Source organism: Fundulus heteroclitus, unplaced genomic scaffold (genome assembly GCF_011125445.2).
Source record: "Fundulus heteroclitus isolate FHET01 unplaced genomic scaffold, MU-UCD_Fhet_4.1 scaffold_45, whole genome shotgun sequence".
NCBI lineage: Eukaryota > Metazoa > Chordata > Actinopteri > Cyprinodontiformes > Fundulidae > Fundulus > Fundulus heteroclitus.
The window spans coordinates 2,445,790-2,462,039 of record NW_023396868.1 but is presented as its reverse complement, the minus strand read 5'-3'; the positions used below and the strand labels follow the sequence as shown (position 1 = coordinate 2,462,039).

Below are 16,250 nucleotides of genomic sequence, written 5' to 3'. Positions count from 1 at the left end.
CTCAGTCAGCAACGCAAATTACCTCGGCGTGACCGCACACTTTATTGACAACAAGTGGCGCCTTCACTCGTTTGCCTTAACCATCAAGAAGATAACCACGAGGCACTTTGCTGAAAACGTGGCAGAAGATTTTGAGTCTGTGACGGAGGCCTGGGAAAACACACAGAAAGTCACCACAATCGGAACAGATAGTGCCCGTACCATGATCGCTGCAATGAGACAGCTCACATTTCAGCACATCCCGTGTGTTGCTCACATGTTACAGAGGACGATCACAATTTGTCTTAGTGACAGCGGGTTCACAGCCACACTGGCGAGATGTCGTAAGATAGTTGGGCATTTTAAACACAGCCCCTCAAACACAGAGGAACTGCACAACGAACAAACACAACTGGGCCAAGACAACGAGCCACTGATACAGGACGTTCCCACTAGGTGGAATTCCACCCTGTTGATGGTCTCTCGTCTGCTGAAAAACCAAGATGCTGTTAAGGCTACGCTCGCCAAACAGAAGCACAAGCTCACCATGTTGAATGCAGCAGAATGGGACAGACCGCAGAGGCTCGAAACCCTACTTTCCCCATGCAGGTAAATACTCATCAACGTTCATTAATGGGATTAAAAACGTTATGACTTGACTATGAGAGTCCTGTATAATTTAAATTGCCTTTCCAAAATGTATTGTACTGAATATTTTTTAATATCACTATGACTATAGTATAAAGTTTTTAATCCAATATTAAATGGCAAAATAATGTGTCACTGTAATCAACGTTTTGGCACCTAGGAACGTTGCATAAATTAAAAATGCTGTATGTAAACAGAGTTTTGCAGAAATTAATCCATGCTTTATTTACCTGTAGAGTTGACAATTGCAATACCATTCTTTCTTGTCTTTCTCTGCTCTTTAGCACATTGAATCACAGTAGTGTAAAATGTGCTATATAAATGATATTGATTGAGTGATTAACTATCCTCTGCAGAGACGTGACAGAGCTCCTTGGGGGTGAGAATTATGTGTCATGCTCAGTTGTGTTGCCTGCTCTCCGCCACCTGACCCGCACCATGAAGGCCTCAGATGATGACCCAGCCTATGTGGTGAAGCTCAAGGCTGCTTTTGAAAAGGACCTGTCTCAGCGTGAGGATGCCCTAAATTACAGATTTCTACAAGTGGCTACAGCACTCGACCCTCGCTTTAAGGTGTGTAATGGTCTTCTTTATTTTTCTCTTTTATTGCTTATGACTCTTTTATTTCCTCGGCCCCCTCCCCTCTCTTATGGAATAACAACATCAACATGACTTGTATAGCACATTATCATACATAATTGTCATTCAATGTGCTAAAGAGTAAAAAAAATGAAAACAGAAAAAAATAATCCATGTTGTTTTATGGATTGAAGATAATTAACCAACTATTACCAAAGGCAGATGAGAATAATGCTATTTTTAATTTCTTTTTAAAACAAGATGCTGTTGGGGCAGTTCTAATTTGGACAGTTTAGACTTGACCATAGGCACAACCAGTAGAGGAGATTCTGGATGATGGAAACCATGTATACTAATGAATTTCATCCAGCTTGTACTCTGTAAATCTCTGATTAATGTGACCACAAACCTGATTCTGATTCTTTTTCTGATCTTTAGGACCTAAAGTGTCTACCACGAGGAGAGCGAGGAGAGGTGTGGACCAGCATTGAGGCACTGGTGCAACAACAACCAGGCAAAGCCACTCCGGAACGCACAGAGGAGCCAGCAAGGAAGAGGAGCCTCCTGCTGTATAATTCCGACTCTGACTCAGAGGATGAAGATGGGCCCAAAGGAGCCTTGGCCCGCTACAAGGCAGAGCCTACCATCAGTGAGAGAGACTGCCCACTGCAGTGGCGGTCCACCCATGAGAGAGCCCATCCACAGCTCTCTGTCCTGGCCCGCAAGTATCTAGGCAGCCCTGCCACTTCGGTACCCTGCGAAAGATTATTCTCCCTGGCAGGTAATATAGTTCAAAAGAAGAGGGCAGCCCTGAGCTCCGAAAATATGAACAGGCTAGTATGTCTCAGCAACTGGCTGAAAGAGAGGAAGTAATCAGTTAAATGTGTATCCTGAGGCCAGTTGGCCAGTTGTGTTTCAAATGGGAAAAATTGGAGGTCAATCACTGTCACTTTATGTTGAACTGAGCTGTCTGAATGGCCAATGTTATAAAGAGTTGGACTGAATTTCATTGAATTTCTGACTTATTTTTTGTAAACAGTTGAACTGTTGATAAATCCACGAATTGTGTTAAAGCCTCAGAGGCTTTTTGTTCTGAATGTACTTGAGAGTATTGCATTTTTGCGTTTAAAAAGCAGTATTAAGCTCTACCTATACCTATAGAGCTACCTGAATTTCTGAGTTTAGCGTTCCTAAATATGTTGAACTTTAAAATTTGCACTGGCCTGTTGATATTTCTTTAAAAAAATAAACAAACAATATTTTGTTTATTAAGCGTATGTGTTGTCATTCAAAATCCATGTGGAAAAAGTTACTTCCTGCTGTTTCCAAGTATGCGATTAAAATGCGATTAATTCGATTAATTAATTTCACAGCCATGCGATTAATCGCGATTAAAAATTTTAATCGCGTCCCACCCCTAATATATATATATATATATATATATATATATATATATATATTAGTGTTGCACCGATACTGATACCAGAATGGGAAGGGGCCTGATCCAGCACTAAAATGGTGGTATCGGTATCGGCGAGCACCAACAAAAAGGGCACCGATACCATTTTGATGTTTGTATGTCACTTGAACGCAGCCTTCTCTCTCCCGACTAGTATTATACATGTTATATAAATCCCTGAAAGTTGCATTATTATGGTATTTAAGAGCCAAAACTCAGGGTTTAAAAGAGATTATTCAATTATTAATGTAATTTTACTGTCTTACTGTTGCACTACTATTATACATGTTATAATTTCACGAATGTTGCACTGTTTTGGCCTTTCAGAGCCAAAAGTTTATTCAACTATTGTCACCCATTCCAGGTAGGTAATAAAAAGTTCTAATACCGTAAGTAGTATGCAGTTCTTCATATATACACACACTCATCAATTTCAAACAGATGGTATCGGTATGGTATCGGTCAATACTGCACAGCCAGGTATCGGGTATCAGTATCGGGGCCAAAAAATGGCAAAGTTTAATAAAATTGCTCTAAGTTTATCAGAAAAAAACATAACTTGCTTTTAAATATCAAAATTTTTAATTACCAAAATGTTATTAAAGTATTGCGTGAAGTTAAATATTGTTGAAGGTAATCTTGGCTGCAGTACTGTCTGTCTGCCAGGTGTTTTTTGGGTTGGAGTAAAATGAGTCCATAGATCCACAGACAGGAGGCTTTCTCAGCGGTTTCTACTACGACTTGCTTCTACAATGTTGCTTCACATCGCGCTCCACTCCATGTTAAAATAAAAAAATTACTTAATTAAAGCTCTCTTAGAATCGCCATGGGTCTCCCTCAGTTAGAACCGGTACTCCAGTCCATGTTGTAGCTGCAGTTTTTTTAATTTCTTTATCTTTTTGACGTAGTTTCCTTAATAATCTGTATGCATCTAAATCCTCATCATTTAAGGAGTGCCCTGGTGCGCAGCGGCTCATGAGGTGGAGCTGCTGCTTATTGACTGACAGCCAATCTGACTGCAGTTCTGACTTTTTTTGTTCAGAGAAGCGCAGGTGGAATTTATTTATTTATTTTTTTACTTTTTCCAAATCGGACCCAGTCAAATGTGGAACACTGTTGCATATTCCAATCCGTCTTCAAAAAATAAAATAAAACGTAACAGCAAATAATGAAGAGGTCCCTGGTTGGTCACCGCGTTTATCAGCTAAGTTACTGGAGGCGAGGGAATAACCGCTGAAAGGTGACATGTCCACAGGTGGAAATAACTCATTAATTAACTGCAGGAGCAGCGACAGACACGCTTACCGAGGGAAGTTGTTGTCAGATGGTAAATCCGCTGAACTTTCTGACCTGCTGGTTCATTATTCCAAACTACTTTCATTTATGTATCTTTGGCCAGTTTGAGATGCTCTTCCAAAAGTTATAATGATTGAACACCGATAAACCCACTGATCTCTATTCAGTGGATAAACTTCAGACTGGTAAATGTCGCTTTGCAAAGACCCGTCCTACTCCCTTTCTGATTGGCTAATTTGCCCGGCTCTGCCAGGTTTCATTGGTTGAGAGCAGCTCCAGTTTAAAACCTTGGAAAAAAATACTAGACGAAACAATTTGTGCTCATTTTCCAAATGACGGAAATCCGTCGCAGCGACAGAGAACTTTAACTCCTGGCTGAAACTGTGGTCTTGAGTGACAAATGTTGTGAAATGTTCATGGTGATTATTGGTAAAGGTTTCCATTGATTTTGTCCAGCCCATTTATCAGAACTGCTTTCGTTGTGCTGTGCCATTTAGGCATACCTACAGAGGGGCTATCGGACTTATCTGAACAGTTTTGTTGTGATGTGCCTTCTGTTGAGGGTTGATATTAGAGATGCTGGAGCTGCAGAAAGCAGTTAATGGGGAAACAACAGATAAGTCACGGAAAATGAGGACTTAGAGGCTGATATACTTAGATTCGACAAAATGGACTGATTTTCGAAAAGGGTCAGCCTAGTCAATTCCAGAATATGGTGAGACATTCTCCACCAATGTCATGCGAAGAACATTGATGTCATACGGTACACCCCCTTGCAGGGGTGTACACACTTGGTTCTATATACTATATTTTTCGGACTGTGAGTTGCACCAGTCAAGAAATCCGTTATAAAGAGGAAATAAACATATATAAGTCACAGCAGACTACAAGTCACATTTTTTTTAGAAATGTATTCACACAATCCAAGACTAAAAACTGACATTTAATCTAGTAAACCAACTTATTGAATTTCACAGCTGCTTCCAAAACCGGCTGAATAATATGAACATACCTCGGAGGTTGAATGGCGTAAAAAATAACATAACAAGCCACCAACTCAAACTTGCAAAGTTCTCATCAGTGCATTTCAGCGTAATGGCCCGTTACACTGAAAGTTGTCAAAATGGCGCTGAAATTCAGTCGAGGCAGATGACCGTTCATACTGAGCTCGGTTCTGCTGGAGGTTTTTCCTTCCCGTTAATGGGGAGTTTTTCTTTCCACTGTTGCTTTATGCTTGTTCAGTATGAGGGATTGCTGCAAAGCCATGGACAATGCAGACGACTCTCCCTGTAGCTCTACGCTTCTCCAGGAGTGAATGCTGCTTGTCAAGACTTTGAAGCAATCAACTGGTTCCCTTATATAGGAAATTTTTGACCAATCTGTATAAGCTGACCCAATCTGTATAATCTGACTGATTTTGACTTTGTAAAGCGCCTTGAGATGACATGTTTCATGAATTGGCGCTATATAAATAAAATTGAATTGAAAATTAGTGTGACTTATATAGTTGGCATGCTTCGGTGAAGCAGTTGTTAGCGCGCATGACCCATGTACGGAGGCCTTAGTCCTCGACGTGGCCGACCCAAGTTTGAATCTGACCTATGGTCCTTTGCCACCTGTCTCTCCCCCTCTCTTCCACCCCATGTCCTGTCAGCCCACTGTACAAGAAACAAGCCACTAGTGCCGTAAAAACCTAAAAAAAAAAAAACAGGACTACACTGTAAAAGCAATAACTTCTCCACTGTTTTTTCGGCAGAAGAAATTATCAGTTTACCTTGTCAGCTTGGCGGAGACAATCTATTCGCCTCATTTTGCCTTTCTGGTCAGGATTAGACAAGACACAACACGCAGCCTTCTTCCCGGTGATTGACAAGACAAAGTCCTCTCTGCATTCAGGCCTGATGTCTTTTCTTAGTTTTGCCAAAAGACGGCTAGCCCACTTTTGTTTCACCTAGTAGCAAAAGGATATAGTACACAGAAATTGCAGTTCATGAAATAAGCACAGTTGATAACTAGCAGCAGCATTCTTTTAAAAACCTGAAGGCTCTGATCTATTTTTCTCATATCGTATTTAACTAATCTATCCCACCTCTGCTTTTTCTCCTAGTAATTCATCTTTAACAGCTCTCTCTTCTTCTTTAGTCATCCTCTTCTCATGTTTTTTGAAGTACTTCCTCTTCCTGGCCTGGAGGTTAAACCAAGTATAGGCAAAGGCACGAACCTGGGGCAGCAGAGCCTCAATGAATGGATGGAACTCATCCTACAAGAAAGACAAACAAAAATACACACCAGGGAAGGTTGGTACACAGAATAACAATCATTGTAGCTACTTAGTGTGAGTTTAAGTAATGGAAAACTGCTTGCATAAGTAGAAATCCCCTTTGAAGTCAGAGTTTTGATTATGTTTTGTAGGCTACAAGTTACACGACTTAGATCAGTGGTCCCCAATCCTGGTCCTCGAGGGCCGGTGTCCTGCAACTTTTATTTGTTACTCTGCTTCAACACACCTGAGTCAAACAATGAGGTCATTAGGAGGACTCTGGAGAACTTGACAGCATAGACATCATATACGTAGACGCCCCATTGTACGCTGCCGGCCGCTAGGCCGACGTGCCTACAGGGCGGCCATCTTGGGTCAGACCACAGATCAGACAGCTGCTGTCAAAATGAATAGGAGGCAGCTCAGATCTCATTTTAATCATATGTTCACAATGCTTGTGACCTTTCAGAAAGATTACACATATTTATTATGTGTAATCTATATATATATTGTATGTATAGGCTATATACACAGACACCGATCTACAGTCAACAGCACTTATCTACATAGGAGCAAAACTATATACAGACAAGTGAGAGCAGAGGTGCTCATAACAGCATTTAAAAATGATATAATATAAACCGCAATCTGGGGGGGAAAAAAATCAACAAAAAACCTAACGCATCTTAAAATCAAATACATCACAAAATCATAGCAAAAACTGTATAATATCCCCCCCCCCCCCCCCCCCCCCCATAAATCATGTCTATCCAGTAATTTAGGACCATTTTGTTTGTTTTTGGTGTTTAATGTACTTTTATATGCCTGCTACTCATTAGCACATATTGTGTTTATGCTGGAAAAACTGTAACTGTAAAGCATGAGGATTATCTATCATAAAATCTTACTTATGGAAGGTAATTCCCCAGGAGCTGGTTCCTAGTGTCCTTTTATTTGCGCATCCATAAGCAGAGTAAAAGTCGGGCTTCCTGGGATGTAGCTCTGGAAGTTTGCTTACTTTCAATACAAAATCGAAATTATTTATTGAGTTAGACAATCATTTAATTCAATCAATTGGTTCCATGTAGCCCCTAAAGGGGTGACGTTTTCAGTCAGTTGATTTATCTGGAAATCGGGTGAGAATTCACCGCATTCAGAGTGTCTGAAAACATAAAGTACATTTTTCTGAATTGACTTGTATTCTCTCTGAGCGCAGCTTGGTCTGACCTAAGATGGCCGCTCTGTCGGCACGCCTCTCACCCGAGGACGCGGCGTCTACGTATACATGTCTGTACTTGACAGCACACTGGGAAAGTAAGTCAGGTGTGTTGGATCAGGGACACATGTAAAACCTGCAGGGACACCGGCCCTCGAGGACCAGGATTGGGGACCACTGACTTAGATGTTTAGTTTGACACATAACTTCTTTTGAAGTCAAAGATTGTGTAGTTTGGATGGCAAAAAAAAAACATTGTTCTACCTTTTTGGGGAAAATTTTTATTTCCTTTGTGGGGAAAGCAGCAGATCACTACAGGACAGAGTTCTTCAAAGTTTTGGATACATGGAGGTACAGTTTGGTGAGTTGGAGATAAAATATTGCTAACATTTTTGTGTTTTGTTGTGAAAGACACATTTTAGTATTTTATACATAGAAAAGTACAAAAATCAGGTCTTTAAATATTAAAGCAGTGTAAAGATAACCCTTAATATTTGTGAATATTAAATCAAGACATTAAGAGCTACATCTAATAATATACATATATTGTTTGTTTTTTAGTTATAAGAGTTTTTTTTTTAAAAATCTAAGAGTGTGAAGTGGTTGTAAAACAAATACATTTTGAACAAAGAAAAAAATTATGCATTTAAATATTATCCTATTTGTTGCTTTAGGTTCAGTAAACACAGCTAATTTGTCAAAAAAAGCTATTGCAAATCATCAGGTGTAGTACTGACTGCAACTTTACAATTTTCCAATATAAAAATTCAAAAAGAAAAATACATAGGAATGATCTTAGCAAAATGGAAAAGCAAATGAATAAATATATGAGAAAATGTTAAAATAAATTATGAAATAAAATTGAAAATAAATATATAAGCATATAAATACATTTGGAAATGAAAACATAATCAACATAATTGAAATATAAATTGTGTTTATTTACCCTTTTATTTGTTTATTTACTTATTTTATATTGTAATGCCTCATTCATATTTTTATTATTTCAACAATAATGAATTAATTGATTGACAATTTTGTCAGGATATGTTTTCCATATTTCAAGACACCAGACACAATACGAAGCAACACCTAATGAAAGGAGACACAGATTGCACTTTGCTCATCAAGTTCTGCCTTCAGCTCACGAAACAGACCAAGACCAGTCTGTACCGCTCACTTACACGTCTTTACATTACCCCTGTTTTGATCAAGTTTAAACTAACGCCTCGGAGGCTCACTGCATTTTTGGAGTAAAGAACATGGTATGGACCACGTCATCTTTCAGCACCTGTGAGCTAACCTTTATTTTCTTCAAATGTAAAAAGCTCTGATGTTTGTCTTTCAGGAGGAGATTATACTTTGTTTTTATTGAGTCATACAGCTTCTTTCAACAAACTACTTAGCAGCATTTTGTAGCATCCATCCAACGCACACCTTGTAATAGTGGCTTAGCATTGTTTAAACATGATTGCGTGTACATTTTGTGGTAAAACACTTAAATCATCGAGAGGCTATGTGTTTGCATTGCAGGGTAGACCAAAATGAAACTAGTTGTTTATTTAAATACCTCGGCATATTTTGTACACATGCTGCATTCAAAACAAAAGTTCACAATGGGCCTTCACGTTCTAAACCTGCCAAAGTCGTTGCAATTTTCAAGTGCCTGATTTTGGAGTCTGGGCGCCAAAGTCAAACTGTAAAAGACTGTGTTGCTCATTTACAAGAGGATATAATGGAGGGCTGTGTGTAGTATGTCCGGTAAAATGCTGTAAAAGGGTTTTACTGTCAAATCATTGTTCACAGCTCATATGTCACGTAAAAATGTTTCTGTACTTAACACTGATGCTTTGTACAAGAAAAGTGAATGTCCAATTTCTATTAAGGTAGAAAACAACGGGCCTTACGAGAGCTCAAATGATGCACTGAGAAATGAAAGCCATGAATTGGCTTCAATTTTCAATGAAGCTTTCTACAGAATTGTGTTTTTTCTACCTAAAACTTCAAGGACAACTGCTTCTCCCAGCTTCCCCAATTAGAGTTGTCACAGTACTAAAATTTTAAACTCAACATCGATACCAAAGAAAATATTTCATACATGACAAATAATTAAATGGATAAAACGTTTTTTAACATGAAAAAATTCACCTTTTTCAACCTCAACAGAATCAAATATGCTAGTTAAATAAGTGTGCAAATAAATGCAAAACAAACAACCCAGATATAACATGATTTGAAAATATTTTAAAGTTATCTAAAGTATTATTCTTTTAATGTGCAAATAATCCAGACATCTAAAATTAACAATAGCAAAAATATACAAACAACACTTGTCTGAGGTAGTGCAAAAAGAAACTGGTTTTCTGAGGTTATGCAAACTGCAACGATAAAATTAGCAACAGATACAACATTTTTGGTTGTCTGGGGTAACAACACACAAACAAAACCACAATCAGAACAATATTTTGAGGCATTAAACTATACAGCTAGACAACAACCAGTTAAAGCAAACATTACACAATTGAAATACTGTTTTCTCAGCTACACTCAGGCTCAAACTGAAAAGTGCACACAAGAGTTCAAAAAGAAGTCAGCTCTGCATGTCCCAGGACTCAGTTATAAACTGCAGGGTTTACAACCATGAAAGAGGAACTAGTACTAGTAGTGATACTTACGCTGGTGGAATGCAAAGCTACTGAAGAGCGTCAAAAAAAATGGAGGAGGGAAAAAATGTCTGTGGCCTCCACCTACAAAACCATTCCTGTTTTGGGGTTGTCTTGATAGAAACACATTCCTGAAAATAGGAAATTTATTTGGTGCAAAAAGAGTGGTTTGCATCCAGTATTAAATAAAGCAGTACATTTTATTGTTAATATTAAAAACACGTATTGTGGTTAACAATCTCTATTTACACCATTTAACTTTGGCAAACTGGAGGTTGTTGAAGTTTTCTTCCCTATTTTCTACCATTACAATTGTGGAGCTTGACCTGACTGGAGCCAGATGGACCAGAACGGAGCAGAAAATTGGACTTGTTCTGTAGTTTGACGGTGAACGATGGAGAGTGTGTCCGCTAACAGTGAGGTTCAGAATAGTCACAGAGAACGTGGAACCGTTCTCATTAATTAAATGAATGTAGTTGCTACATTACGTGAACGGAATGAAGCAGTCATGAAAGATGTGGAATCTGGGCGTTAGGGTGCACAAGAATTAGACCAAATATTTTGAAAATGCCAAAGTAAAACATGTTGCTCATAATTACTGAATATTGAAGAGCTTGTCTTTGCACTTCAGTCAGAAAGTGCAAAAGTTTCATACAGATGCAGAGCAAGAGGACTAACTCAGGATCCGGCAGTCTGTTTAGTCACTGAAGGGGATTCTACGTGTGCAATATCATTTCAAAGATACTTCTCGCTAAGAGTTTCATGTCCATTTATTTAGCATTTAATGATAAGTAAGACCAGCTCTACAGCCAAAATATTAATGGGGAGACAAGGAGAATGGAGAAAAAAATAGGATTCAGTAAACTACAGACCTGAGTATACATTTATGTTTGTTGGAATAGCTATAAATAACTCTTAGATTGTATACTTATTTTCTAAGAGTATTATTTCTCATTTTTACTTATTTGGCAAGAATAGTTCAAAATGAGCTATTGCTGTGACAGGCTAATTTTCTAATAGAAGATTAATTATTACTATCATTTTTTGAATTAGAACTACAAAGATTTTAGTCATATTTGTAGACTTGAGTTTTATAGACTTATGAAAACCTTTATGAAATTTAGGCTATATGAAGTCATACTAGTCATACTATGTTAAAAAATTAACATAGTGGCACTATTTTAGACATGATTAATCTATCCTTAGTAAATGGATATGTACCACAGGTTTTGAAAGTAGCTGTTATTAAACCTTTACTTAAGAAACCTTCTCTTGATCAAGATGAGTTAGTAAATTACAGACCTATATCTAATCTTCTTTTCTTATCTAAAATTCTTGAGAAAGTAGTTGCTAATCAACTTTGTGAACATTTACAAAGTAATGACCTACTTGAGGAGTTTCAGTCAGGCTTCAGAGCTCATCATAGCACTGAAACAGCTCTGGTGAAGGTCACTAATGATATTCTCATGGCCTCAGATAATGGACTTGTGTCTGTACTTGTCCTGTTAGATCTCAGTGCTGCGTTTGATACAGTTGATCACAATATTCTCCTACAAAGACTTGAGCATACTGTAGGGATTAAGGGAAAAGCATTAGGCTGGTTTAAATCTTATCTGTCAGACAGATTCCAATTTGTTCATGTTAATAATAAATCTTCCTCAAACTCTAGGGTCACCTGTGGAGTACCACAGGGTTCAGTCCTTGGACCAATTCTATTTACTATATATATGCTTCCGATAGGCAAAATTATCAGACAGCATGGGATTAATTTCCACTGTTATGCTGATGATACTCAGCTATATTTATCCATAAATCCTGATGAATCCAATCAATTACTTCGACTGCAGTCATGTCTTGATGACATCAAAAGCTGGATGACTTTAAATTTCCTGCATCTAAATTCTGACAAGACCGAAGTTTTAATCTTTGGGCCAGAGTCCTCAAAAAATAAACTTCTTAACCAATCACTTAATCTGGGTGGCATTAACCTGGCCTCTGGTAATAAAGTAAAAAATCTTGGTGTTATTTTTGACCAAGACATGTCATTTAAATCCCATATTAAACAGGTTTCCAGAGTTTCCTTTTTTTCACCTCCGGAATATCGCCAAAATTAGAAACATTCTGTCCAGGAGTGATGCTGAAAAACTGGTCCATGCATTTGTTACTTCAAGGCTGGACTATTGTAATTCTTTACTATCAGGAAGTCCACAAAATGCAGTTCAAAGCCTTCAGCTGATCCAAAATGCTGCAGCAAGAGTTCTGATGAAAATCAACAAGAGGGATCATATTTCTCCTGTTTTAGCTTCCCTTCATTGGCTTCCTGTTAAATCAAGAATAGAATTTAAAATTCTCCTTCTAACATATAAAGCCCTTAATAATCAAGCTCCATCATATATCAGAGCTCTGATTACCCCGTATGTTCCTAACAGAGCACTTCGCTCTCAGACCGCAGGTCTGCTGGTGGTTCCTAGAGTCTCTAAAAGTAGAATGGGAGGCAGATCCTTTAGCTATCAGGCTCCTCTCCTGTGGAACCAACTCCCAGTTTTGGTCCGTGAGGCAGACACCCCGTCTACTTTTAAGACTAATCTTAAAACTTTCCTTTTTGACAAAGCTTCTAGTCAGAGTGGCTCATGTTACCCTGAGCTACCTCTATAGTTATGCTGCTATAGGCTTAGGCTGCTGGAGGACATCAGGGTCTAATTTTCTCACTATATTGAGTTCTACTGTTCTTCAATTATGCATTATGTGTTGTCATTTCTGCTTTAACTTTCTGTTCTCTCTCTTTCTCTTCATAGTAGGTACACCTGGTCTGGCGTTCTGTTAACTGTGACATCATCCAGAGAAGACGGCTCACCCGCTACTACCATCTAATGTAGAACAGATTACTAGATCAATGTGTGCTTCTGTGCTTTTTTGTCTCTCTTGTTGTGTCTCTGCTCTGTCTTCTGTAACCCCAGTCGGTCGAGGCAGATGACCGTTCATACTGAGCCCGGTTCTGCCGGAGGTTTTTCCTTCCCGTTAATGGGTGGTTTTTCTTTCCACTGTCGCTTCATGCTTGCTCAGTATGAGGGATTGCAGCAAAGCCATGTACAATGCAGACGACTCTTCCTGTGGCTCTACGGTTCCCCAGGAGTGAATGCTGCTTGTTGGGACTTTGAAGCAATCAACTGGTTTCCTTATATAGGACATTTTTGACCAATCTGTATAATCTGACCCAATCTGTATAATATGATTGAACTTGACTTTGTAAAGTGCCTTGAGATGACATGTTTCATGATTTGGCGCTATATAAATAAAATTGAATTGAATTGAATTGAAGACTCTTTTGGTAAAAAGAGTCTTATTATTTGCAAATCCAAATCTGGTGGTCACCCTAAGATGGAGCTATTTTCCCTTCATGCTGAGATACGCTCCAGCTAAGTGAGGATGTGTTTTCCAGCAGCTTGCACACTTGTCTCTATGCCATGGAAGGTGGCCCTCTGTCGGCCTCTCATTCACACAGCCCCCTGGCTTCTACTGCAGCCATTTTCTGCTGACTAACATAAAGCCGTAAAACATCCAGCCCTCCACATGGGGGAGGAGGATGTGAAGGAGGGGTGGCAGCAGCGGCTCAACTTCAGCTTGGCCTTTTACCGCCCTGCTGGTAAGGGGAGCAGCGACAGGCCTGTTTTGCTCCACAACTTTCACACACTAACACACCATTACATTCCTTCTGAGTCAAGGCTCAGAAATGACCATTGCAGATACAACAACGGGTGGATGGTGCCAGGAAGCCCGTTTCACAGAGGAGAGTCCATAGCAGACAGAAGTCCATTGAAAACTGCAGGAGTTCACACTTTTCCTTCTGCTATGATGGGGAAGCTTGTCGTTTAGTAGATTGCAGTCCGTCAACTGCTGCTTCATGGCCGTCTGTTAGAACCGGCATGTGTGTGACAACATGAAAATGAGCTTTATCTGATTGGATCCTTATTTAAATGATGGGCCACTGGTCACTTCCGCCTTGAACGGCGTGCATGTTTGACGGGAAACGCCAACTGGATATGGGAGGACTAGTCGACTGGAAAAGTTAGCATAACAAGGAAGTGTTTAATGCTGCGGGTTGCGTTAAGTGTGTGAACTAGCAATGCCTTGTTGTCACGCAGAACGGTTTATTTGCTAGCTTGAATAGAAACAAGACTGTGATATCGCGGAGCATCTACAAACTGCTGACAAAGTAAAAGGATAGAAAATAGAGCTGCGTGGCCAATGCTTTTTTTGATTTATCATTCCTTACATCACCTCTGTTTTAATAATACAGCAAAGGCATTACGTGACTCTAGCGAGTCGCGACGAGGTTTGCTCCTACCATTTCCAAGCTGAAGCGCCACCGGCTGAAGTTAAAGCTGATCTCTGCGCCTGCCCATCTTGAGCTAACGGTCCTTATCATTCCACAGTTATTGCCATCATCATGCCCCTGCCTGCCAGCAGGAGGAAATCCGCGGTGTTCCACAAACGTCCCGCGTCAGGTTTCCTCCTCTTCCTCCTCCTCCTCCTCCTCCTCCTCCAAGCTGCGGCAGAATGAAATCTTGCTACGTTGACCTTCTACCTTCTGCAACTACTTCCCATCCCAACTCTCAACTTGTCCGTTACATATAAACCTTTTCTTTCTATCTCCTTTATTAGTTTGTCTTTTACTATTAATAATAATAATAATAATATTAGTATTGTGATTAAAATGTATTCTGATACATCATGGATCACAAATGGATTGCTAAATGCCTGCAAAAAAGAACACGCTACAGAGAATTTATGAAATATAGAACAACAGAGACAGAAAACAGATATAAAAATAAATGTAAGGATAAAATAACCAAAAACTTAAAGCTACACAGGATTATCATTTTAAATTATTATATGAGAATAAAATATAAATTATAAACATATGTAATATATTAAATGATGTTATTAGAAAAGATTAAAAAAATTATCCACAATATTTTCTTAGTAATAATGTAATTATTGATTATATGTCTGTTGTGGTTCACAAGTTCAACGAGTATGTTCTAAGTGTCGGGCCAAAACTGGCAGAAAAAAATCCTGATCCTGGGATATCAGAAAGCTGTAATGAGGTACTCACAACAAAAAAACAAATTCAGTGTTTCTCACAGCAGTGGAAGAGAGAGGTCATAGGTGTTGTTAAAAGTAAAAACTTCCAAACAAAATGAAAACTACAAAAATCACCATTATAACAAATTGGAGACACAAACCAATTGACAAACTACAGGCCTGTTTCCCTAATTCCACAATTTTCCACTAATTTAGAAAAACTCTTTTTTAAAAAGACTGGAAAATATCATTAATAAACACAAACTATTTTCTACTTTCATTCCTGGAATTATAAGACGAAATAACCAGCTCCATAGATAAAGGAAGTTTGCAGTATATTAATCAAGAAATGAGGGCGTGGTTCTGGAGTGGATGAAGAGCTATTTAAGTAGCAGGCAACAATTTGTGAAAATAGGTGATTATTAGTCATCATGCTTGGATATTGCTTATGGTGTCTGTGATGGCAGCATGCGCAGCCACACAATGAATGGTCTGGTAACTCTACATTTATTTAGATCTTTTACATTTCACTGTACTGTTTTTCACTCTTTTACTTAGGGGATTTGGCATGGGTTAACTATTTCGGTGCACACATTTAGTTGACTAATTTTGTCATTTCTTGCTTGTTGGGTTTACTTTAAATTAATATACTTTTTATTGGAGTTGCCAGCTCCTGGGATGCTGCCATGTGGGTGTGGCCAAGCCAGTAAAGGCAAGGAGTCCCCAGCAGTAAAGGATCTCCTCAATGGCACTGAGGCTTAGTTGGACTCTGCCACTTGGTTTTAGAAGAGGTGTAGGAAGGGTTTAGGGTTTTCTATTAGGTTTTTTTTGTTTGTTTTTTGTTTTTTATAATTAAATTTGGAAAGTTTAATTATTTAAGAAATTTTTTCCTCATATGTTTCTGATTTGGTATTATACTGACTAATTTGGTCTTTTGTTGTAAATATCAGTTCCTGTATGAAGTTTGTTTTTTTCTGGTAAATAAATTTGTTACTATTTTTTCCTCAAAAACTTCCCTGTGCTCCTCTGATTTTGCGACTCGGTCCCTCACAGTGTCCCCCAGGG

At 38.8% G+C, this 16,250-nt stretch overlaps 1 protein-coding gene across 11 annotated transcripts in view; it reads right to left on the bottom strand.

The window, feature by feature from the left end:
- Positions 1–14,727, bottom strand: part of nfic (nuclear factor I/C) — a 274,335-nt gene extending 259,608 nt beyond the window's left edge. For 2 of the 11 annotated variants that reach the window (XM_036131682.1, XM_036131680.1), the window contains exons 1-3: positions 14,446–14,724; positions 6,051–6,221; positions 5,736–5,912 (exon numbers count right to left, since the gene is read on the bottom strand). In XM_036131682.1, coding sequence (XP_035987575.1) covers positions 5,736–5,912; positions 6,051–6,221; positions 14,446–14,526 — 429 coding nt within the window. In that variant the 5' untranslated portion in view covers positions 14,527–14,724. Of the gene's footprint in view, positions 1–5,735; positions 5,913–6,050; positions 6,222–14,445 lie in introns of all 11 variants that reach the window. The other 9 variants (XM_036131679.1, XM_036131681.1, XM_036131685.1 and 6 more) reach the window with 9 other exon arrangements.
- Positions 14,728–16,250: the final 1,523 nt, after the last annotated feature.